Raw genomic sequence first — 25,551 nt, forward strand, 5'->3', positions numbered from 1 at the left:
AATCAACCACAGGAGCTCTTTGAATCTGCAGGGGATTCTGTCGCTGATGTATTTTTCATACAATGAATATACACCATGATTAATTGAAAACAAATTCCTTTTTTTTTTTTATAACAGCGTCTCATGTGTATCATCACATCCTTTGTTGTCAGTGAGTCAGAACCTAGTTACCAGACGTCCACTTGTTCAGATGACTGTGAATTACGTACACGAGGTAGAATTCGAAGATAACAACTGTCCAGGCAACCCGTTTGTGATGAAGTCTCCGAGATGCATCTGTGTTGGAATAGAAGCGGGATGACGGAGGATGTTTTATGGAAGTCTTCGGCATCCCTCTCGGACGGCTCTCCGTCTCTTTGTTATCTGGCTGCTAGGTAATGCGGCGGTTTGGAAAAGTGTGTCAGAGTTTTAAAGCCCTAATTTATTGTCCCTCTCAGCATGCACGTCTCATAACTTTCTAGTTAGCGACTTGTGGTTTCATGTTTACACAGGCAGAGGAGGAAGAGAAACTTCACACATCCTCTCTCCTCTCTCTCTCTCTCTCTCTCTCCGGCCACGCTCTCTCGCTCGCTCTCACTCAGCCTGTCGGCTCCTGTGCCACCTCTGCACAGTCGCACCAGAGGGGTACCTCAGGCGCCAGCCTGACCCCCACTGAGACTAACGCCATTGGTCACGGCCCCTCTCCTCTTCCCCCTCCTCCCTTTATCCCAGACATGGCCACCCCCCCTTTCATTAGGTTTACCTCAGCCCCCTTGCCCACATACATGTAAAAGTAGAAGGGGTGGCTGATCGGAGGTTTTAGCTCACCTTCTCCCAAAAGACCCCCAAACCTGCCTTTGAACAATTTTTTGGAGACTTCCCCCTCTTAAATCTTCAAGTAGGAAAGGTCCCCCATCATTGTAAAAAGGATGAATCTGGAAAAATGCAATAAATCTGAGATCACAGGCACTCTCTGGCCCTAGATAAATTCTTGCACCTCGGCCTGGCCCGCTGCACACATCTGCCTTGCATTTAGACACTTTTACATGGCAGGAGTCCACAGGAGCCTCCAGTTCCCAAGCCTCTCTGCTCAACCACGCACCCCTGCTTCAGCTCTGCCGAAGACACGCACACACACACACACACACACACACACACACACACACACACACACACACACACACACACACACACACACACTCATACCTCTGCAAACAGACCAGCGCTCCCGCCCCCGATCCCGGGCGTCACATGCTCACACTCTTGGGCGTCAACTCACTGAGCATGTCATCCAAGTGACTGTTAAGCACATTGTAAAGTTTGACATGCTTCTCTGTGTCAGTGACATCTCAACCCAGAGCTGCTCTTCTTCTTCTCCTTCTCCTCTTCTTCTTCTTCTTCTCCTTCTCCTTCTCCTCCTCCTCCTCTTCTTCTTCTTCTCCCCTCAGCTGACAACTCCAAGGATGGCCAAATGAGCACAGCGCCCTCCTCTGGAGTCAGTTTCCACTGGCTGTCAGTGGAAACATTTGGTTGTCTGTGTCAACACAAGCCTCACAATCTGCCCCATGATCCATCTAAATATTTTCCTTCTGTTTTACAGCTCAGAAGGAGCACTCTGCTGAGGAGGACCGACTCAATGTCGTACAGAAAAGGTAGGAAACCAAGCTGCACAACCCCAACAGAAAGAAAATAATCATATTTTCATGTCAACAAGGGAATTCTTCCGAGAGGTTTGGACTGCAGACATCACAGAGCTCTGTTGACTTATTTGGCATGCCTGGTAAAGATAATGTAGCTGGTATCTATTTGGAGAGTTGTATACAGATATTTGCAGCAGCTGATAAGGTTACCAGAAACATAAAAGAGCCTCTCAGTATTTTACTGCTCAGATGAGACGTCCCCCTTTGACTGGACACTAGTAGGATGAAGGGATTTATTATGGAAGATTTAGCACAAATATGTACATGTGTGAATGGTTAAAGTATTGATACACCTGTGCTCACTTCTAGGCCCCTTTGTAATCTATCTTAAAGACAAATAAATACCATGCTTTGTGCTCAGCAGAAACAGCAATGAACTACCACATACATACATAATCCTGGACTCCCCTGCAGTTCCTGTCATTCTTATCTGCCATGTTTTGTGCAGGAGACTCCTGAGAGTTTTCTGAGAGGCATGAGATTTATTGGCGCGAGACACCCTGGCAACCGCTGGGCTCGCTGTCCGAGCAAAATCATATCTGGAACATTTCATATTGGAAAAAGATGGTGGGGCAGACAAACAAAGCAAAACAGATTGTTTTTACCTTGTTTGGATAGCGAGCAGAATTGTTTGCTTTACATTTCGTAACTCTCCCACTTCCAAAATAAATCATGAAAGCACATGAAGGCGAAAGGGAAAGACGCCTGACGCAAGTAAATGGTGACTGTAAACAATTAGAAGGTTGATTGCTTTTTGGACATTACTATAACTCAGCGAGCGGCTCCAGACTCTTGTTTCATGTTGCTGTTTGTGAGCCAGGAGAACGGCTGAGGGATGGCTGCACCTCTCACTGTCTGTCCGTACGGTCATATTTCTACCCGCTGAACTAGACTGACGTGTGTGTGTGTGTGTGTGTGTGTGTGTGTGTGTGTGTGTGTTTGTGCACCTTGGTGTGCGTGAGTGACACCACTGTAATGAAGGTGTTGAACTTGGAGGGGGAATATTGATCAAAAGGGCCCCGCAGCTGACAGCACCTTTTGCCTTTAATGAAGTTTTCCTTTAATTTCATCTAAAGAGGGGGCTGGCCGACTGGCGCTAGGTAGAGCGAGAGGGAGGCGGGGGTCTCTTTCTCAGGTTCCCACCGAGCCACCTCGTAAAAGTGACACGCTGTTGATGGATATGGGCGTCTGGGTGGGCTCTCACATCTGTGCTGGGTGAGGGATCCTCACACAAGCACACAACAGCAGCGGCGGCACGATTACGACTCGGTGTTAATAAAAGAAATAAGACAACACACCCGCGGTGCTGCCTTAATAACTCCGGCCCGACATCCCGAAGAGTCCAAGAGTTTAAACGCCTTGCGAGCCACCGAGCAGCGCTGGGTGATATGAATCAGGATATTAACACGGATCACAACTGTGTCAAATATCAATCTGAAAATGTTCTGTGTAATTTAATTTAACAAGATATCATTATTATTAGTGCAGATTTTTTTTTCTGTTGATTTAATAATTGATTTAACCGCTAATTATTTCTGCTGCCACTAAATGTCATATTTCAATTTTGATTTGGGGTTTTATGTAAAACTGACTCACCTTGATGTCACTGTGATATTTCAGATGTTTTTGATTTATTTTGTTGAATGAAAAAAAATTATTTTATATTTCTCAGAAACAGCCCAAACAATTTTCCCTCTATCTACATATATAAATGAAATGTATATGAAAAATGTAGAAAACGTTATTTCCAATTAATTCAAGCTAATGTTTACTGCAGTGTTCCACTGTTTAGCATTTCATCTGACAAACCTTTAAACACCTCAAACAAAACCTCAAACTGCTCTTTGCAGTTTGTTCCAGATGATTCACTGGCAAAACAACAAACACCCCTCTCCCCCCTCCCCTCTCCCCTCCCCTCCTCCCCCACCAATCCCCCCACAGAGCGCTTTGAATGAGGCGACATTAGAAGTCAATTCAAATATTATCCTCTCTAATGTTTAATTCAACAAGTGAGAATATAAATAAGAGAAATACAGAAAACTATTATGTGAAATAACAAAAACAGAAACTTTTAACCTTATTTGTGGACACCAATGTAACCGTGACGAAAATGTTATTTCCTGTTTGGTTCTGATTATTTCTTGTTTTTTGAATGTCAGGCGTTGCCATGGTGAGGGCGGAGACCTTTTCCTCAACACGCAGTCCTAATTTGTCTGCTGTGTGTTTGTGCTCCACTGAGGTTTTCTGGTTCTGTCCTCGGTTCCGTCTCATTAAGTTTCCTTCTCCCCCCATCATGCTCAATTTCATTTGGCCCATGCGCCGTCTCTGCAGTCGCCGTGCAGTTAAGGTTTCGTTGCAGCTAGTTGGTGTATTATTCTCCTCGGGTGTTAGTGGCCTCCGCTTTGTGCTTCCTGCTGAATCAGCCGACAACAATGACTTTACTTCTGTAATCTTTTTACTGGTGGAAACAAAGGAATGCAGAGTTGCCTGTCCAAATATCTCCCTGATTCTCACGGCTGTTCATGGTTTTGTAATGGGTCTTTTTTTATAGCTGTCAGTGAGGAATGCCGGCTGTGGGTGCTGCAGTAAACCCTCTCACGCCAATGGCATCATAGCATAGATTACAGAAGTGTAAGCTTGCGAGTTTTGTGTACAAGTGCATTTGGCCTGCGCTCACAAATGAACAAAAGGTCTGCTTGATTTTGTTTGTTTTTTGCCATGTGAGACTGTGTTTGCATCTGTTTCGAGTGAAGACTCGTGTATCTGCTTGCTTCATAAGCTTCTAGAAGCTAAAGGGGAAAAGCTTGTTGCTTGATTTGTGCAAGCTTTGACATGATGACCCAGGGTCAGGAGAGGAGCTGCTGGAGGAGAGACCCTGTTCATCATGCCAGACCAGACCAGACCAGACCAGAGCCGGCTGCAGCGCAGCAACCTGCGACAGCACGTCTGTTTGGTCAATCTAAACATCTCCGAGCCTTGTTCTTCAGACTTCTTCTGGAGCGTACAGAATGATCTACAGCGCTCTCCTCTTTTGAGCATCGCAGCAAAATGACGCATCGCTAGGAAATGGGAAGCAGGCTCATGCAGCAACTCCTTTTTTTTTTTTCTCAGACTTTTAGCTGGGCGTCTGGGCAGCATATTGCACCATTTCACTCCACATGAACATGTCTTAGATTAGCGTTGCAGAGAGCCACCTAGCATCTGGAGGTCAGAGCCTATCGGGGTGTCAATGGGACAGAGAGCATCTCTTGAATCATGGCCCCCTTTTATCAACCCTCTGACAGGCACAGCTAGAAAATGTCTTTCATGTTTGGGTTTGAGGAGGGAATCTGAAGCAGCAGGCTGCTTTTCATGCCTTGTGTGTGCTGCTGAGAGGCTCGCCAAGAGTTCAGATTTGGTTACAATTGAATTAAGCTGAGGAGCTGGTTTACACCAGCGCGACAGTCCATCTCCGTGTCCGGAAAGCAGAACAACCGCAATCTGTTCATTCACATCGATCTGGCCTCACTTCTTCTTTGTGTTTTAACGTGTGCACACCTGTCATTGTCTGCCAGGGAATATGTTCTTGGAGCTGTGAGTGTGAGTGTGAGTGTGAGTGAGTGTCTGTCTGGAGGAGCAGCTGCCTGTTCTTGGCTGTCTCCATCTCCTCTGGCAGTCTTCCCCTGCAGGCGGTGGAGGTCAATGTGATAATGGAGCCGCCGCTACCGGCTCTCCCCTGTGGCCCAGCGGGGTGGACGCTCTCCTTCCAGCTCGGCTTCTCGCCTCCTCGCCTCGCTGTCTCTCTCTACATCCATCAACTTCTCTGTGTGCTGTCAAAAGTTTCGACTGTTTTTTTTTTTTTTAAACCTGTATTTGTCTGTTTCTTGGTTATACAACTTCCGTTTAAAATTTTAAGTAGCTCGTCAACAGGGACTTGTCTGAGATTAATCCGAGGGGTTTACATGTGATAAGACACTATCTGGGCCTCTGCTGTGTTTTTCCCTGCAGTTTCCAGGACGTGGTGAGCTACTTGGGTGTCAAGCCAAAATCTGGAGAGAAAGACGTGACTCCGACTTACGTCTTCATGCTTTGGTATGAGTTCTGCAACGACTTCAAGAACACCTGGATACGACAAAGCAAGAACATCTCCAAGGAGAGGTGAGGCGGACTCTGGTAGAGTTATTCTGCTTCTCAATGTCTCTGTCATGAAGCTTTACTTCACTGGTAAGCAAGACTAAGTGTCATGAGGGTTATCTCAGATTCTTCAGAGCTTTTTTTTTTTTTTTTTTTTTGCAGAATGAATAAAGATCGAGTTTCATAATGATCAAATAAAGGATCCAGTATTTTTGAAGCTTTACCCTACTTGATACTTGAGACTATAAATCAGGAATTCTTGGCCTCTGCGGTGCAGAATTCATTTTCGTATTTTGTAACTTTGCATTGTTAGACGGCCAAATTGATTCAATAAAAGAATCTGTGCTTAATTAGTGTACTGTCCCTTTGAATGATGGTAATTAAAACCATGATTGATATCCCCTGAAAATCCTGATGTGTTCAGCGTGCGGTAGAAATATTGTTTCTGGAAGAAAGAAAAACACTCGGGCAGTGAATGTACAACTTTGCTTTGCAAACCGAAGCTTAAACATTTCAAACTACACTTCTTGTTTCTGTCGCCTTCGGAGAGGCGCTTAACACCCCTGGACATCATGTCAAATTAGCACTAATTGTACAGAGGTGATGTGCGGATGCTGGGTTGTAATTAAAGCAAAGAGGGAGGCCATCAAAGAGGAGTAGCTGAGGCCTCGGCCCTCCGTCTGAAGGACTGGGGCCTGAATTTATAACGTTTCCTCTGACCCGAGGCGTCATGTTGGGGGGGCATTCCACCGAGGGACTGCAGACCCTCCTGGCGGCCGCCTGGCTTTACTGGCCAGTGGACGGGGGCCCGTTGGCCGTTAAAAAGCTGCGCGATATGGGAGAACTGATAAACACTGTAATGATGCCGGACACGCAGCCCAACGAGAGGAACGGAGCAGCGAGGTCATTCCTGGGCTGTAGTTTTCATGTGCTGCTTTCACGGCTCTCTTCACGGACCTGAGTCCGAGTTGAAGGTTCTGCAGGCCTGCCATGGATCCATGTAATCACTCTTAATTGTTTACTCGGTAATAGTGCCTCACACTACTCCCAGCTGATTGTGCTTATGTACAATTAACTTTATTTTAAATAGTATTTGCGTGCTCATAAAAGCCAAGTGTTTTTTAAAGGCAGCCTCATTATCTCCTCAACCGAATGTCATTCTCTGCTGCTTCTCACTTAAGGGGCTTTCACTGACCGCAGAGGATCAGTGTGTGCGTGTGCATGCATGCGTGTGCGTGTACTTCTGCTAACATCAAGTCCTTGTGGGTATTTTTTGCTCTACAGGTTGAAGGAAGCTCAAGAAAACATTAAGAAGATCACAGCGGAGAAAAGAGTCGAAACCAAGAAGATCAATGCCAACAGTCTGGTGAGCGCTGATCTATATTCAACAATCCACTGCAATTTCCGGAAAGCTGCTCTTCCTTGTGTCGGCACTGAAATCAATACGCTGAATCTTTTTGTGGTTGTTGCCAACAGAAAGAGAGGCTGCGGCAGAAGGAAGCCAGCGTGTCCTCCAGCTGAGTGAGATGACGAGCGAGAGCAGAAGAAGAAAAGAGGACCGGTGGGCGCGAGCTCGCCTCGGCAGCACTGGACGACCCTCTGAGCACCGAAACAGACTCACAGTGAAACCTCACCGGACTCTTTCTACTCCCACTGCTGCATCTCTGCCCCACTAACAGCACTGGACACCCCTGCCCAACCCCTAACCCTCCACCACCTTCATGTTCAGGCTTTTAGTTGTAACCCCTGCAGCGAGGATGCATGGCTGACACAGCCGAAGTGATGGGAGTCTTAAAGGCCAAAGGTTGACCTCATTCATCCAGCGTGGCGTGACCTCTGAGTGCCCAGCTTGTGAAAGGTCTCCAGGGTTCAGTGGGATTCACAGCAGTGCCAGCTGACGCGTCCACAAGATTCCTTCTGGATCTCCAGAAGCAGAGAGTTGTTTCTTTCCTGAACTGTTTCAGACAGCCACATGTAGTGAAAATACTATAACGTGTTCAAAGTGTACAGATATGGCCTCCTGGCAATGTCTGCTGAGAAGAAAATCCCTGTTGACAAAACAGATCTGTCTCTCAAAGCGGTAAGAAAGCAGTTCCAAGCGTCCTTTGCTGTAGCGGATAGATTTTCATTCACCATGGCTCATTAAAAGTCTTGTAAATATGTCATGTAGAATCGGCAGGGACTGCGCAGCTTTGAAGAATATGATAAATGAGCCACGCTGGGCATCAAGTGCAGATGAAGATACTTTGCGTGTGATCTGTTGTGTATAAGTCGCGTGCGTGATTAAAAAAAAAATAATTAAAAAACCCAGTATGTGGCGGTTTCACTGTGTTGCACTGCACCAGCCTGACCTCTCCTGGGTGCCGGCCAGAGGAGAGCTGAAGCTGGCAGCGAGTCCGAGCCTCACATACACAAACCTGCACTTAAAAACATCAGAAGAACACAGCAGGTTTTGGCCATGCACTCACTCACCTACGATTTAGAAAAAAGAAGAAAAGGTTGTTAATCCGTCGTTGTGTGCTGTACGTCGCGGTGTGTAAGCACTTACCTGCTTGCAGTAGCTGTATGTTGTAGCACGCTCTGAACGACACTCCCCCGTCATGTACCTGCCTGCATTTTTTTCAGCTGTCTTGCACTTTTTTTGCACTTCTTTTTCCTATGCAAGAGTTCCTTGTTATAAGATGTATAAATTGTATTGCATCATGATAAAATCCTGTTAGTTTTTTTATTTTTAAGAAATTGTATTAAGATATAATGCTTTATTTTCACAAATGTAAACACGCTCCTGTAGGCTTCATTCAGGAAGGTTCTTTATGTAAGGACAGAGTTATTTTATGCCAAAAAAAAAAAAAAAAAAAATCATCAGCTTTGTTCTCTTTGAGGATGTATGAGTTGTAATTGAAGCTGCTTGATAGGTCAGTCGGATGAAAGATATATTTTCACATGGATGTTGCCTGTATGTTGTGCAGATCAGCAGTGTGCTTGGTGATGTGGAAATTGAGAACTTTGCAGAGAATGAAGAAAGTTGCCTTTTTTGTTTAGTTTTGGAGCCATGAGGGTTGAATTGTGGGTATTGAAAACATTTAAGATAATCAAGCTATGCGAGTTGTTATACCTCAGACAGACTTCCATTATCAGAGTATCCGAAAAACTGCACCTTGAATTACTTTTTTACCCTCCAAAGTCTTTCACGTGTGCGATTTATTTTGTACAAAAATCAATTTCAAAACTTTAAACTGCTATATTTTACTCCAGAGGGATTGAAAAGCAAAAATGAGTTGATACTGACCAAGGAATTGTTGTAGCCTCTACTGTACGTATGTCGGTTCATGTAACCTTCAGTAGCTCTCGTGTAATTTTATGGAATTGTTTTAAATTTCAAGAATAAACTACTGGACACCCAACAAGCCTGATTCATTTTGGATGAAGACCTGCAATTCGAAAGATGTGTTAAAACCAATTCCTCTCAAATTTCTGATGTCAACACTTCCATTAGGCCAGCACCAAAAAAATGTGGTATTTATGCAAGTAACCTGAGTCATAAAAAGGATTTGGTGATTTATATTTTCGCTAGGCTGTTAAATAAACTGAGTCAGCATGAAGTCCTTCAGTCAGCCTTGTTTTAGGACATTAAAGCTTTTCCTGGAAATCTGAAAGAAAGCAATTAGTTTTGTTAACAGGGAATTTAAACATGTCATTGTTTTAACAGAACTATGTTTTTAAGAGGGAAATTGAAGATATTTCAGTGGTTTAACATTTTTTTGTTGTCACAATCGTCATTCTGTGCCCTAAATTGGATATTTAGGACCTGGTTTTACACATTTAGTCATAAATTTTTTTTTTTTTTTTTTTTTTTTTTAAACTCAACTCCAGTTGTATTGAGTAATCCTTCTTATATTGTGCAAACAAAGATCAATAAATCACCAACTGACCGATTCAAAGTTTTGGACCCTTCTCAGCTCAGACTGTAGATTTACAACTGTGGCACTTAAACGCCAAAAAAAAAAAAAAAAAAACGCAAATTGTGTTTTAGAACATGTATTATGAAGATTATTTGATATGTACGGTTGAAGAATATATTTTTTTTTTTATTTAAAAAAAACTTTCCGTCAATTGCCACTTGTTTATCAAACTCCGGATTAGTGCCGTAAAGGCCGAAACGCCTTCATCATTTACACGTGAACAGCCCCATTCAGTCCTCTGACAGATTTGCGAGCCTTGTAACCAAATCTGGCGAAGTTAAATTACATCATTTCAAGAGATAATTGGAAAAAGTAACTACATCTATTCTCATAAAGCTGACTACTTTACGATGAGATTTATTCCGAGGTCTGAGTGCGAGGGACTCAGTGAGATGTTGGCTCCGCGCAGGAGAGCAGCAGAGGATGAAAGGCTATTTAAAAAAAATAATAATAATTATATATTTTCCCAGAGAATTAGTTATGAATAATATGCACAATATTCCAGCATCCGTTTATTTAGATTTCATGGATAATTTAATCAAAGGAATAAAGAAACTGGTTACATCAAAAATGGCTTTACATTTTACAACTATTTAATCTCGATACTGTATAAACCACCACTGTACATTTTTCCGTATAAACTAACAACGAAGCCTTTTGTGTATTTTAGGAGGCTCCCAACTTACAAAAAAAATCTTTACTGATGGACTTCGAAATTCACCGAAATCAATTAGGTTAACCTTGAAAGATCCTTGAAATATCGAACAAAATCACATTTTTCATTTACAAATAAAGCCATTCATCAAATTCCACACAGTGGAAACATCCAGTTCAACAACCATATATAAACAAGTAAAATACAGGATTGGACAGAAATGCTTCCCTGTCACATGGAGTGCCTGGAGAAATGGGTTATTAAATAAAAACCGGGATTGTGCAGTCCTATTGGGGTGAGGAAGTCGTGCGTAAAACGTGCCCATTCCAAGTCCGCGTTTTCCCGTGCAGTGATGCTTGTTTTCAAGCTGGTGAGCTGTAAAGTGTTGCTGTTCACTGTCGGTTTAATAAATTGCATGTCCGTATTTGTTCACACCCTGTGCAAGAGGACAATTGTACATGTCATATTGTAGTTACGTGCATATCTCCAAATGGAGAAAGGCACGTGTTCTCGGCTGTGTGACAGCCAAGATCACTGGGTTTTGTTTTTTTCCTACCAACATTCCTGTCCTCGAATAATAACAACATGAAAACACACACACGTCGTTGCTGTGTATTTAATCCAGGTCTATGGATATACAGCGGCACTGTTTGACGCGCTGGATGCGCTTCTTCTTGGTGGGTGGCTGCTGGTCGGGACAGTTCAATGTGAAAGTCATGGTGGTAAAACGCTTTGGCTTGCAAAACGAACAGGACTGGAAGGCACCCTCCTCCTTGCGGATATGCCTGGGGATGTAGAAGGAGTTGCATTGTCCGTAACAGAATCGGTTGATGATGGTGCGGCTGACGCAGCCCTCCTCGTGAATTGTCTGTTTGAGAGGTTGCGTCTTGCACCAGTCCCGTTTCAAATACTGGCGCTCCGTCACATGCAAAGCTTCCTGGCTGGACTCCAGCACCTCGTCGGCCGGTGAGGATGAGCCCGGCCTCTGCCGGGACCCAGAGCCCGCCTGCGGAGGCTGCGGTTGCTGCTCCGATTCGTTTGGGTTGTTTTTGTCAGGATGAGGAATGGCGCCTTGTGATCCTCGGTTTCTTTTTGAATCCACAGGAGAGGATAGCAACCCAATGATGAAAACCATACTGCAGAGGATACGCGTCGAGTTGGCCATTCTTAGGGAGAAAGGAGAAGAAGAAAATAATGAATCACCTATATCGTTTCAACTTTGGACGGGTTGCGCACAGCTGTCAAGGATTTTACGCTGCGTAAAAACGCACAGCGAGAAGTTTTTCTCTCTTCTTTTTTTCAAAACCACAAAAAAAGGTACGACATATTTATGCCAAACCGTGTTTCATCTGAATAACCTCAAACTAATAAATTATATAATATCACATAATTATGTTCACATACTTTATCGACTATCTAAGAGAATTCCAATAGATTTCGCCAAAGTAAAAGAATAAACTTTTTCATATTTTCAGTAAACCAACAGCGTGCCAACCATACATACGCACATTAGTAAATAACACGCATACATTTATCAGCCATATACCAAAAGTTTAAAAAGCAGAGTGATTGGCGGGAGATGAAACGAGAGCATCAGAAACAGAACAAATCCACTCACCTGCGCGAGTCTCCACTGCCTCAAGTGCGATGATCTGATCCTGTCAGTACTCTGTACGGCACCTTCCGAGGTGATAGCCACCTATTGCTGTCGACTGTGCACTGGTGGGACTGTGGATGGGTGGGAGACTAACCGCTCCATAGACAGGGGCCAGGGGGTTTAATACAAATTGCTCCAGCGCCGGACTGTCTCCCTTTTAAATGTCTGCCAGCTGAGATGTGCACAACAGTTATTGGCTAAGCACGATGTAGAGAAAATCAAGACTATCCGCCCCCTCAACACTTCCCTGAACCCACTTCAAGAAAACAGACAACCGAGGAACAGCGAGGGCAGGCAGGCAGTGGGGAGGAGGAGGAGGCGCGGGGGGGGGGGGGGGGAGACGTGCAGGCCTGAAGTTTATGCGCACATGGAAAAAAAGTTTGAGTTTTTTGTTTTACTTAAAGGAGCATAACGATAAGAATATTGAACATCCAAACACAATAATTAAAGAGATGAGTTGTTGCGCAATCAACTTGAAAAAAGTTTTAGTTAATTATATTAATATGTGTATATTTACGTGTTCCCACATAATCTAATGCTCTGCATGAAAAATAAGTTTAAGACATTAGGAGCAACTTCGGGATGCCAGATTGTTAGACATCCATTTGGCTGATGACGTTTCCTTCCTGTTTGGTAATGCAGTTATAAATATTGGAACTTTCTTACAAGTCCAGAGTTATGGACCGTTCATCCGTAGCCCGGTTTTGGTTCGGGTTGTTCCAGAATATTAATGGTCCATGAGCCCTTGATGAGCGAAATAAATGATAATTGAAGTGGGACAATGATGAATACCAGCTAAAGCAATTTTTTCCGACCTGGTAACCAAAACGTTCCTCTTCATAGATTAAAACTGGTTTATACAACTATAGTAAATGAATTATTCACCCGAGAAGGTATGCAGGGCAATTTATCTGGAGGGTTTCATTTCGGTGCATCAGTCTCTCCGATTCTTTCCTGTATAGGTGTGAATGGTGATGGCGTGGCAACCTGTCCACGATGAACCCCGCCTCCGCTCGCAGTCAGCTGGGATGGGATCCAGCCCCACCCCCACCCCCACCCCGGTGGCCCTGTTCAGGATCAAACGGGTAGATAACTGATGGATGGATCGGCTCACATACCTAAACACGTGTCTAACTGCGCAGCTGATGTTAATGGATCAGAACACAACACCTTGAAATCAAGCGGTGCGCTCCTGCCGCAATGTTTTAACATGACACTTTGTCCAAGTTCAGTCTCTCGTGTTACACATGAAAAGCTTGCGAGCTTCTCAATGGGCTGCCGGGAAGAACTCTGTGGGAATGATTTTGACCTTCACCCCATCACTGGAAACTCTTCAGATTCTTTACAAGAAAAGATCTCCTCGCGCAAGTTTGAAACTTGTCACCGAGCCAGATACTTATCTCACTTTTAAAAGCAGTTAGGAGGGTTTTTTTTTTTTTTTTTCCACGATTCGGCTCAGATATCCCATTTAAAACTAGTAGAAAGAATAATGTGTGTATTAAAGGGGAGCAGATTAAGTTGTCACAATTGCACCAGAACCAATTTTGTTCAAAGACATGCTGCAAACATTTCTCAAGAGGTAATAAATACATCATCTGACACAAGACACTCCCGAGTTTCAGTGTACAGCAAGAAGCAGAAGCCTGATTCTCTGAAGCGACTGGAGGGCTCCCCCTTGTGGTGAAGAGTGAAAATAATTCAACCACAAACTTCATGCTGTTTGATTTTATTTGTCTGAAGCTGCTCACATGGCAACACATTATTCTGGCTGGAGATTTTCAAATTAATGCACTTCAACAGATAAAGTAAACAACACAGTTTGGCTTTTTCTTTTAAATCAAATCCAACAAAAGGTGCATTATTTTTTCTTCTTGACATAAGACAGTAAAATATTGCTGTAAGGACTTTAATGTGTTAAGTTCCATGAAATAACCTATGTTGTGATTTGGCGCTATATAAATAAAGTTGAATTGAAATTGAATTTAAGAAAAGATTCTGAAATTAAAAAAAACAGTTTTAACTTCACTTCAGTCATCCCCCCCCACCCAATCATCTACTTAAAAATTAACTATAAAACGCATACATAAAAGCGTAACACTATCAAAAAGTCTCCCGTCATACCACCGATCACATTTCAGATCATCTGGCCCGACGTATGATCTTACTTAGAGGCCGATGTGTGTCAAGATTTAACTTTAAGAGAAATGTAAGGCAAAAAAAACCCATCTCAATAAGATGACACAAGCAGCACCTACAATAGATTGAAATAAATTAAGACCCTGAAAATGTTGATAATATTCGTTGTAATGTTTAATGTCACGTAGTCTTACCAGACAGAGACCTGCATAGTAAGAGGAGAGAAAAGGCCAAAAGAATACGGACTATAAATCGACAGGTTTGGTAGCAGACATCAGCCGTCCTTGGTTGAGAGGGTTTCTGGGGGAACCTCGGTAATGGCTCATGTCCTTCTCTGCTGAAGGATTCAGGACAGAAGAGTCACCTTTGACTTTTGGTTGGACCTTGTTGGTGACGTCTCCCAGAGCACAGGCCTTCTTCGGTTTACGGGCCAGGGTGCTGGGCTTTTTCGGAGGGACCGGAGGCGGTTTCTTTAGGAAGCCCACTTTAGGCTCTCCCGGGTGAGGCTGATGTTGAGGGTGAGGGGAGAGACCGCTCTCCAGACTCACGGCCTTCACCACCGGTCCACTCTGGTTGGCGGTGATCTCGGCACTTCCAGCGGCTCTCCTGCTGTCTCCCAACAAAGAGTTGATCCTGCGCACCGTCTGCCGCACAGAGGTGCGCTGGAACTTGAGCGGCGACCTGAGTTGTTTGCCCCTGGAGTCTCTGGGAGAGTAAAGAGTGAGCTTGTTGAAGTGATGAATGTGGTCTGCCACCCGCCGCTTTTCACTCTCCAGGCTGTTTGGTGAGAGGGGTTGTTGGTTTTGGACTTTCGTACCAATCTCTGGGGAAAACACGTCCCTCTCGTACAATGTGCCGACTACAGTACCACTTCTAGGAGGTGTGACCGGCTCGTCTCGGAGTCTAAGCCCTGGCTTGTATGGAGTGGACTGAAGTCCCGAGGAGACGCCCAGCGTGAAGTGAGCAGGACTCTGGATGTCCAGAGCGTCGATCAACCTGCTGCAGTTCACCTGCTCGGCCTCCCGTTCACTTTGTCCCACCGGGGAGCCGTTGTGGCTGCTGTTGCACTCCTTAGTCACCGGGCTACCGTACACACCCGGCTCAAACACGACACTATCAATATGCAAAGGAGACAAAGAGGCAAAGTCAATTTGGCCAAAAGTAATGTTCTGCTCATCAGCCAGAAGTCTCTGCGGAGTTGGGAAGCTGTTCACAAACAGAGCTTTGACTGGAGTCTCCGGTGGAGGGACCGGGACGCCGTCCGACGGTTTGATCACATCGGCTCCCGTGGCGCTGCGGGAGTCCTGCGGGACAGCGCGGACGTCGCTGCCCGACTCAGCGAAGGCCGTCTTCATCTTCAGCAGCGTGGAGCTCGGGCGTCTCCGGGCCTCGGTGGCAGAACTCTCGCTCTCGAGGCTCCCTGCGCTGGAAGCGCAGCACAGCTTCATGGGCAGGCCGGTCCCGGCCGGAGGTTTGGGTACGACGATGACAGGTTCAGACGTGTAGTTGCTCTTGAGGCACTCGTTCATGGGGGTGTCTGTGAACGAGCCTCGGCTGAAAGCCCGCGCTCCTCCGCGGCTCGCCCCGCTCCACGAGGTCCGGAGGGCACTTCGGTCATACCGGGGCGTCAGCAGGTTGTCTTCGGACTTACTGATGTACTTGGAGCCTGGTGAAGTAAAGAGGGATATCAGCAGGCGTTAGAGTTCAAGACACTACGTCTGTAAAACAACAACAATAGAAATATTTGATTAGCAGTGAATGTACAGCTCGGGTTTTTGGTACTCACTCTTGGATTCAGTTTTTTGAGGCACAACTGATGGACTGAACTCGGTATCGTTGGTGAAACGGAAACTGGTGGTGCTCTCCTGCGTGGCAAGTCGCCAACCAATGGACTCAGACCCCTTTATCACCAGCATGGAATGAGAAATGAAAGATGAAAGAAGCTTCGAGGAGGATTAAGCATTAAGAGAAGTATTTTGTTAAAAAGGACCCCACAGAAATCAGCCAACATGTAACATTAAGATGTTAATTCCATGATTTATGTGGTTAGTTCTTCAGAGGATGATTAAAAATCACTCAGAAGAAACAACACATAGGGTTTTGTTTTTAACTTTTTATTCAGTCAAGAATATACACGTAACTCTCGAGCATTAGAAAGTCAAGCACCTTAAACTCGATGTACCCAAAAAACAGCTTATAATATGTCGGATACCAACATTCGGCCACCTGAGTGCTCAGTGTAGTAACACGGGAGATATTCTCTGACTTTGTACCAAACAAGTATGAACACAATTAGTTTTGTAACATAATTATCTTTTTTTTTTTTAAAGTGGTGAAAAACACTCCAGATTATCTTTAAAACCCTGCAGCCATTCGTTTAAATGCATTAGCACTAAAAGTAAACTTTAACCGTTATACAACAACAAAGTGCCACAGTACACCGATCCCCCCAGCAGCATCATCATCATCATCATCATCACCCCACCAGTTAATTGCAGTCAGTGGTTGAAATTCTATGGTGCAACCACACTTACGGCGTCTTTGCTGCTCTTCCCCAGGCTGAACCGCAGACGCAGAGACTTGCGTGGAGCTTCTTTTTTGCCGACTTTAGGAGAAACGCAGCCGGACTCAACTCTGGAGAGGAGAAGAGTTCAAACAACTTTGAGTAACCGAAGAACAAACTCTAGTTTTTAGGGAGTGGGGGAAAGAAAAATGGATTCAGCGCAGTATACTGAGTACTAAGATTGTATTATATAACAGCATTAATAAATAAATCTGAGGCGCATGCAACATTTATGACAGTCTGTCAGCTCGACAATCCCAGTTTGCTGTTGTAAAAAAAATAAACGATAGAAGATAAACAGACTGAAATCTATATTTTATTTATTGAGATGTTTTTTCTGATAAAAGTTTTTCTTTAAAGGACACAATTATCAGTTGAAAAAAGGTCATCAATATGTTGTTATTGCAATACTCAGCATACAGTAAAATGTTTAAAACTGCAATAATATCATGTTGTGACTTAAGCATCATGGTAATATCGTACTGTGGAATCTCTCATCCCGATTCTCTTTAGGTTTATTTTACACAAACTATTATCTCTCGTTAAACAAATATTTTAAACACAAATGGGAAACACATCACCTCGTCTTTATTCTCATCTATGTGGAAGTACTTTGTAATATCTCACTAAGAGGCAAATATCTAATCAAAGAGAGAATATGTGTACCTGTTGACTGCGTGTCTGTTGCTGAGTCGCCGGCTCTTCCTCCTCACCGAGGTCATCGACTGCCTTCTCGACTTCCCTGCCGGTGACGAGGCGTTTTGGGTGAAGTCCAGGACCCCTGAAGCGCTGTAGGCTGGAACGTACACGGTGAAAACACGCAAACTTAACCGCAAGCTTCAGATGATTGAGCAACAGTTGATTCCCATTTGACTAAACATTCATTAATACCTGATCCAGGAGTGGAGGCACCGCTGAACAAAGTATTGGGAAGTAATTCTATCCCCAGACTCTTTTTCACAGATCTACGTTTCTTGTTTGAAAATCCAAACGAGTGCCCAGACTCCGAAGGAAGCTTTCGCTTGGAGGTCGGCGTCGCAATGACAGGAGTTGCAGAGGAAAAGACTGGCGAAAATCACAAAAGAATTAATGCCTCCACGTGTGCAGGATTGGTCTTCAATATTTGAAAAGCAACACCAAAGATGATTTTGAGAACGAGCTTCAGTGAGATCTGTGGAAGACGATCCGTGCAAACGACAGACGGGCAAAGAAAACAAGCCGAAACAGTCGGGCCGCGTTTCACGTTTTCATCATGAAAGCAAATGCAAATTTCATCTGAAGCGCACCGCAAAATACAAGTATGAAGGGAAAGGTTGATTTCTGTTTGAGGAACATAAAAGCTTGTCCTTTCAATGTGCAGAGCATTAATACATTCATACGTTAATACAGCATCAACATGCTTCATGACACACGGCGTCATCTCGTCACGGTACCTACCGGGACCGTCTGCCTGGGAGACTTTGGTGGGAGTTCTATTAGTTTTTATTTTATTCAGTGCACCATTGACCACATCTGAAAACACGAGACAAACCCAACCAAATCAAAAAAGTAGGTATTTACTGAAGCGATAATTCATGTACAGGTCTAATGCTACGAAACGTTTCCAGTGTGGTTAACCGGAATTCATCAGGACGATGTTTGATTTAGTTCACGTATCTCGATATTGCGGTGAGTTTTACCTCCGAAGCTGCGTCGGTGTCTCCTCTTCATCCCCGAGTTTAGCTCCGGCTCTTCGAGTTCGTCGTGAGTCGGAGACAGAACTCCTCCCGCCTCGCAGCCCATCATGGCTGGAACTTTCTCCAGAAGAAACCGCGGTAACACACCTGCGAAACACAAAGACAAAGATGTTCAGGGATACAAAAGCGACATTGCAGCCGGACACAGAAGAAGAGCCGGCGAGGCGCCTCAAGTCGTACCGAAGTTGTGGGCGCTCTCGATGAAGCAGTGAACGACGGCTGCCTGCAGTTTGAGGCGTTTCTCGGTGTTGGCGTTCATCTTCTCTGCTCCGTCTCCAGAGTGAAGGAGGTTGGGGGCCAAGATTACAGACAAGTTACTGCTGTTCATCTTGTTCTCTGCACTCCTGTGATTTAAGAAAGAAAAAAAAAGGGGGTGGGGGAAACAGCATCCATGTAAATATTAAACTATTCTGTGATAAATAGTACAAAGATCATTACAATCGTAAAAAAAGACAAATAAATCGAAGCACCTTTTGGACACATTTTGGAGGAAGTCGAAAAAGTGGCTGAGGACACACAGGTTTCTGTCTGGCAGGACACAAGACAGCAGCATGGTGGCGGTGGTTCGGTCCCCCTCAGTGGGGAGCTGCTGGGCCTTGAGGAAGGCGTCCTGCAGCTCGGCGGGCAGCACCGGCTCGGGCAGCTCCCGGAAGAACTGCTTCACCAGACCGGCCACGTCGCAAGGAAGAGCGGTGGACAGGCACTCCTCACCCGCATCCAGTTTGGCCTGGACAGACGAAAGGACAGCTCTGTTGTGTTAATACGGCGTTCAAGGTCGCCTCGGTGAAAAGCAAGGTCGATGTCGGGCCGTCACTCACCCGGAGGGCTTTCAGGCGAACGACGGAGCCCGATTTCCTGAACAGGCCCTCGGTGTCGACGTGCGCGAGCAGCTTCATACACGCCTCGACCAGGAAACTGAGAAGGCAGGAAAATATCAGGAGTACTAAAATGGACGAGAGAGAACTTGCCAGCTGTAAGCGCAAGAAAAAACTCAAACTTACCTCGGCACGCTGCCACGCTCCATATTATAGTATGGTAAGTTCTCCAAAGGGACACCAAAAACTTTTGTCTGGGGAAATAATACAAAAACAAAACATGAACTTGGCTCAGTGTTAGATTTTAGAAAAAAAAAAAAGAAAAGAAAAAGAGCCAAGAACCCATCCTGTATGTCAAAATCACAGTTTCACTGTTTTTCAGATGAACTCAAGACTGAAATGTCCCTCTTTTGTCATTTGTTTGATGGCTGGACGCCAAACTTTCCCTCTGACCTCAAACAACTGAATCTGTCCAGAAGAATTACTTCATCTTAGTTCTTGACTTCTTCACCGTCGGAGCTTAAAGTCTTTTCACTGAGTCTGCTGCAGCAAAACCTCCTGTGAGCCAAAAACAAAAGACACCAGAAACACCACCACAGTGAGCTGTGAAGTCCCAGGAGACAACATTGTCCTTGTGTGTCTCCGTCCTGCTGGTGAAGACATTCACGGTGTGAATAATCACACAGCCGAACAAAAAGCATCTCCAGCGACCGACATGGGGAACAACAGCTTTCAAGGGAAAACGCTCATTTGATTCCTGAACATGCAAAAACTCAAAAAGTGTTGATTGACGACGAGACGTCACAACAACCGGCCGTCAACCGAATCTAGACGTGCATCCGGTTTCCTCCGTGAACTCACCGAGCTGCTCGCCGCCGACTTGCAGCCGGATCCTTTGTTTTTGCTCCAGTTCTTCGTCTTGATGCCGTACGCGGTGCGGAGCTGCTGCACGGCCGCCAGCCGCATCACGTTCCTCTCCGCGGCTTTCATCGTACATGATCCCTCCTCAGACAAGTGAACCGGGGGGATGAAACCGCCTCGTGAACCGCGAGCTAACGGACCGCACCGAGTCGAGCTGTCTGCTTCCGCACTGCGTTCAAACAGCGGCGCTCCCCGCGAGCTGCGCTCTGATTGGACGGAAACCGTTCGAACGGCGTTCTTTAGGGGGCGTGTGTTTTTGTTGCCCGGGGCAGCACCGCCGGGCGGTGCAGTTTCTGTTGCTGCGGATTAGCATTCAAGTGGACGCTCCGTGTCAACCGGCTGACTATGTAATTCAAACCAATCGCACATTTGAAATGGGGGAATTGCCCGTTTTATTGCGCATGACTGGGCCTCTGTGTGCAAACTGCTGGTCTGGTTTTTGAAAACGAATTTGTTTGATGAATGAGACCACTTAAAACGGAGTGGAAGAGCTGAGCAGGCATCTTAAATAACAGCAGTTGTCAATAGACTGCAAACATCACATTGCCTTTTCACGATCACGTGTTAATCTTAAATCTTAAATAAGCCATCCCCAGTTGACGGGTCACATTTTCTGCCAGTTACAACAACAGTGCAGGAGATACTCTCACAAGGGTTTAACTTTATTACAGTAGAACATACACATATATATACAGGAGACAACAACGTACAAATGCATGGACGGACGGAGGTGGCTGTGTGCTTAGAAGCATTTCCTGTGGACGATGGAGGGGCCGGCCTCATCGTATTCCTGCTTGCTGATCCACATCTGCTGGAAGGTGGACAGGGAAGCCAGGATGGAGCCACCAATCCAGACAGAGTACTTCCTCTCAGGTGGGGCAATGATCTAGGTAAGGAACAAACACCATTTCAGTCTCATTGGGTATTCATTTATTGTATCAGTAAGTGATGACTTAAAGACCTTCACAATGTTCTCACCTTGATCTTCATGGTGCTCGGGGCCAGGGCTGTAATCTCCTTCTGCATACGGTCAGCAATACCAGGGTACATGGTGGTACCACCAGACAGCACGTTGTTTGCGTACAGGTCCTTACGGATGTCAATGTCACATTTCATGATGCTGTTGTAGGCGGTCTCATGGATGCCAGCAGACTCCATACCTGGTGGAGGACAAGCAACAAACATGAGTTTTGTGACAGAGAAAATACAGCGTGAAAAGAAATGGAAGTAAATCAGGTGTAGGTGCTGAACTCACCAATGAAAGAAGGCTGGAAGAGGGTCTCTGGGCAACGGAAACGCTCGTTACCAATGGTGATGACCTGACCGTCGGGCAGCTCGTAGCTCTTTTCCAGGGAGGAAGAGGAGGCGGCGGTGGCCATCTCATTCTCAAAGTCAAGAGCCACGTAGCACAGCTTCTCCTTGATGTCACGCACGATCTCACGCTCGGCTAAGGGGCAGGAAGTTTTGAGAGTTGATGAAAAACACATAATCTACCTCTCATGTATGAATCAAACGAATTAACTGTGGTGGCTCAATCTCACCGGTTGTGACGAAGGAGTAGCCACGCTCAGTCAGGATCTTCATCAGGTAGTCGGTCAGGTCACGACCGGCCAGATCCAGACGCATGATGGCGTGTGGCAGAGCGTAACCCTCATAGATGGGGACATTGTGGGTCACACCATCACCGGAGTCCAGCACGATACCTTTAGCAAGCAAATAAGAGCCATAATTAGCCATGCAATTGTGAAGGCGAGGCGGCTAAGTATTAGTCTACCATCTTCAACTATGTCTCGCATCATAAACTATACATATTGATGCTGACATCACACCCTGCAGAAGAGGGATTAACACCTTCCCTTTGACAACGAGACAAGAATGCATCCCGATGACAGACAGCCTCAGCATGTAAATGATGAACAGTTCCTCCCTTACACATAAATTTAGTACTTCTACAGACAGTAAGCAGGTTATTGCAGAAGTAAATTGACTGCATGTAAAAAAAATATATATATTTTACTGACCGGTGGTACGACCGGAGGCGTACAGAGACAGCACAGCCTGGATGGCCACGTACATCGCAGGGACGTTGAAGGTCTCAAACATAATCTGCAAGAGAAAGCAAGCAGAATTTAAAAAAATAAATAAATAAATAAATAAATTTTAAAGTTTGTCAACAAGATATTAGTGGCTCTAAAATACCTGGGTCATCTTCTCCCTGTTGGCTTTGGGGTTCAGGGGGGCCTCAGTGAGCAGGGTGGGGTGCTCCTCAGGGGCCACACGCAGCTCATTGTAAAAGGTGTGGTGCCAGATCTGACGGAAGAAACAGGACAGCCTGATGTTAGTGCTGAAACAACTGCTGGCTGGATAAACAACAACAAGGTCTATAAATCTGAAAATAGAGACGCCTTCATGACGGTGACCGGCCAGGCGGTAAATTATCCAGGATGTGTTCGGTCAGCTGCCACGAATGTTGTGAATGAGTCTCCCTGTCAACACGCACCTTCTCCATATCATCCCAGTTGGTGATGATGCCATGCTCGATGGGGTACTTGAGGGTCAGGATACCCCTCTTGCTCTGGGCCTCGTCACCTACGTAGCTGTCCTTCTGACCCATACCCACCATCACACCCTGAGGGAAGAAGCGCGAGAGGAATATGAGACACATGAAAATACTCTTTTTATTACTCGTATTTCAGATGTTTTTTCCCCTTGAAAGTACCTGGTGGCGGGGCCTTCCAACAATGGAAGGGAAGACAGCACGGGGAGCGTCGTCTCCGGCAAATCCAGCCTTGACCAAGCCAGAGCCATTGTCGCACACGAGGGCGGTAGTTTCATCGTCGTCACACATGATTAGACTTTACTGGGTTGGTCTAAAATTTGACAGGTGGGGATGGAAAGACAAGGCGAGAAGCTTTAGTCTGGGTGTTAGGAGCAGCTGCCTAAGCCGCCCGTCATATAATGCATAACACAAATGCCTGTTTTAGCCGGACAATCACAGACTTTATTACTGGAGTGGCTGATGATGTGATGAAATGACTGCTATGTCTGGAAAAGATAGTGACATAATCATTCAAGCCCTCATATGATTAGTATGCGTAGTAACTGTAATCCACAGTGCTTTGAAGACCTACAACACTATCTGATGGCTGTTCTTAAGGTATTATCACTTGCAAACCCCAACACAGCCCACCTCGATGGGTGCTACGTATAGAGAGCTAATGAGACGTGCCTTCGGATGCTATTTTGGTTCTAATCTTGTTGTATGACTACTGATACCATATCTCCACAGCCATGATTGTTCCTGGGACAGACATCTCAGAGCTGCTGAGGTAGCACCAAAAAGGGGCATAACAGAGAGACCTGTGATCTATTTTTAAGATCGGCACCCCGACTGTGCTTAACAGGGTGAAACAAGTGACACATGGATCTCCTACTATTTCAGGTCTGAGAGAAGAGCCGGGCCAGCACCCGCCTCGTCTGCAGACTGGGACGCTTTTTGGTTTACTACTTGGCGCTCTGCCCCGGCTGCCTGTTCGCCTCATTCGTCGGGTCGTTGTTAAATTTGGGCAATTTCCTCTCAGAGTTTGTGTACCGCTCTGTCATGCTTAAGTATTAACATCCAGGAGTCTTATCTTAATCCTTTCCCAAAGAAACTCTCCTTATAACTGAGTGTTTTCTTCACAGGAAAATCCATCAGCCAATGAGCGTGTTTTTTTTAACAGCAAACCATCATAACAAGCATAAACCAGTAATTCCAGCTTTAACTGTGGCCCACAAGTCCTGCCAGGAATTACAACTTAAACTCTTAGCTGAAGTCACATCATCCATTCATTCATTCATTCATTCATTCATTTCATTCATCATCCATTCATTCATTCATTCATTCTTTCATCCAATGTTCATTCACTCAAATCAACCTGGAGTGAACCTCCAGAAACAAGCAAAAGGTAATCAAACAAAATGACTCCGATATCTTCAGTGATTCAGAGAGACAAGCCGTGAAATGTACTCACCAAGGTGCACTGGTACACAGATGCTTCTACTGGGACGAAGGCTCACGGTGAGGAGAGCCCCTTAAATAAGACCCATGCTGGGTCGAGGGACCAGGGGCGGGGCCGAGGGGGTTCACACAAGTCCAAATAAGAGCTGCCGGCAAAAATCAACATGCCCCAGGAAAAGTGAGTTTTACATACATGGAGGGGACTTCTCCATAATGAACTCCTGTGACTGATTGACACTTTTAATGAAATGTTGGTTTGAGATTAAACAGTTTAGAAGTTGGTGTTGGAAGGTTGTTGTAAAAAGGAAGTTTGAAGGTTTTATTTGCATCTCTATTGTGATTATTTAGAATCTTACTTAATCTTATTAAACAAAATGAAAACAGTTTGCTTTTTTTAAATTTTTATCATTCCACATGAACTTTGAGGAAATATGTGACTTTATGTTTTGGAAAAATGCATACTTGCTACTTGCATATCTGTTGCAGAGTAATATCTTTTATAGCTCTTGAATAATATGCATAATGTGACATATGTCTTATATCCCTGAGACGTTTTACTGTAGTCATAGCCACCCAAAAGTCCCGCTATGTTGACCCAGTCAGGAAAACGTCACCGGTGCCTTGTTAAGGAGATGAAAACATTGCATATGTGTGTGAACCATCCTGCTGGTATGTGCACTGAGCCTCCTCAATGCACGGAACAGCTGATGGTAATGCCAGCCGGGCTCTGTCTGATCCGGCCGTCTGAGTGGCCTGTCAGTGTCAGCGCTCTGCCCTGATTGGCCCAGCTGTCTCCTTGTAGGGTTATGGTGAGCAACAGAGTCATTAATGAGCAGCCACTGAGGTTCCCGAGCCGTCAGTTTGCAAGGAGGAGCTCCATATTTGTGCCAACCACAACTTACGGTATATTTTCCTTGATCTACACTGTACCTTATGAGGTAATGCTCTCATCTGTGCAGGAATGATACAAATATTTGACATACTGTTTGTTAGTGCAACATCGTTCCCAAAGAAATATTATATACAGCACGATCTCAGAGCACAGCGTTCAAGTATTTGTAATGTTTAAAAAAGTATTTATTCAGGTCTTCCTGTAAGGAAGAATGACTCTGATGTCAAAGATTAGTATGTCATATGTAAGGTTATATCATAGCTGCAGGAATGTGAGCGCATTCTACTGCTCCATCGTGCTCCACCAGACAACACAGCCTCCTATTTATAGCTAAATCTCCACAGATTGGAGCTGGATGCAGCTGAAGCATCACATAGTTATCTGCATGACAGAGAGCCCTTTTAATAGATTGGATTGACATT

The 25,551-nt window shown here is 45.0% G+C and overlaps 4 protein-coding genes across 4 annotated transcripts in view; 1 reads left to right on the forward strand and 3 right to left on the reverse strand.

Annotated features, from left to right (window-relative positions):
* Nucleotides 1-9,625, forward strand: part of LOC138632844 (formin-like) — a 47,607-nt gene extending 37,982 nt beyond the window's left edge. The window contains 4 exon segments of the mRNA XM_069718693.1: nucleotides 1,580-1,631; nucleotides 5,667-5,816; nucleotides 7,077-7,158; nucleotides 7,269-9,625. Coding sequence (XP_069574794.1) covers nucleotides 1,580-1,631; nucleotides 5,667-5,816; nucleotides 7,077-7,158; nucleotides 7,269-7,313 — 329 coding nt within the window. The 3' untranslated portion in view covers nucleotides 7,314-9,625.
* Nucleotides 9,626-10,288: 663 nt separating this feature from the next.
* Nucleotides 10,289-12,125, reverse strand: grem1b (gremlin 1b). The gene is made up of 2 exons (XM_069718677.1): nucleotides 12,028-12,125; nucleotides 10,289-11,575 (listed from the first exon to the last, which is right to left on the reverse strand). The coding sequence occupies exon 2, from the start codon at nucleotides 11,572-11,574 to the stop codon at nucleotides 11,026-11,028; it is 549 nt and encodes a 182-aa protein (XP_069574778.1). The 5' UTR covers nucleotide 11,575; nucleotides 12,028-12,125; the 3' UTR covers nucleotides 10,289-11,025.
* Nucleotides 12,126-14,218: 2,093 nt separating this feature from the next.
* arhgap11a (Rho GTPase activating protein 11A) lies at nucleotides 14,219-20,335 on the reverse strand. The gene is made up of 12 exons (XM_069718695.1): nucleotides 20,178-20,335; nucleotides 19,503-19,570; nucleotides 19,320-19,416; nucleotides 18,972-19,228; nucleotides 18,682-18,845; nucleotides 18,445-18,588; nucleotides 18,203-18,277; nucleotides 17,657-17,830; nucleotides 17,432-17,561; nucleotides 16,737-16,836; nucleotides 15,989-16,103; nucleotides 14,219-15,868 (listed from the first exon to the last, which is right to left on the reverse strand). Exons 1-12 carry the CDS (start codon nucleotides 20,304-20,306, stop codon nucleotides 14,448-14,450), a joined length of 2,874 nt encoding a protein of 957 aa, XP_069574796.1. The 5' UTR covers nucleotides 20,307-20,335; the 3' UTR covers nucleotides 14,219-14,447.
* A 528-nt stretch (nucleotides 20,336-20,863) lies between these two features.
* On the reverse strand, nucleotides 20,864-24,277 carry LOC138632821 (actin, alpha cardiac muscle). Its single transcript, XM_069718659.1, has 9 exons — nucleotides 24,251-24,277; nucleotides 22,957-23,107; nucleotides 22,738-22,866; nucleotides 22,437-22,547; nucleotides 22,259-22,343; nucleotides 21,779-21,940; nucleotides 21,493-21,684; nucleotides 21,216-21,397; nucleotides 20,864-21,123 (listed from the first exon to the last, which is right to left on the reverse strand). Exons 2-9 carry the CDS (start codon nucleotides 23,083-23,085, stop codon nucleotides 20,980-20,982), a joined length of 1,134 nt encoding a protein of 377 aa, XP_069574760.1. The 5' UTR covers nucleotides 23,086-23,107; nucleotides 24,251-24,277; the 3' UTR covers nucleotides 20,864-20,979.
* Between the last annotated feature and the right edge of the window lie 1,274 nt (nucleotides 24,278-25,551).

The sequence above is a fragment of the Brachyistius frenatus genome, unplaced genomic scaffold, assembly GCF_029030835.1.
Source record: "Brachyistius frenatus isolate BFR_SWC_R1_liver_20210118 unplaced genomic scaffold, ASM2903083v1 Contig_196, whole genome shotgun sequence".
Taxonomy (NCBI): Eukaryota; Metazoa; Chordata; class Actinopteri; family Embiotocidae; genus Brachyistius; species Brachyistius frenatus.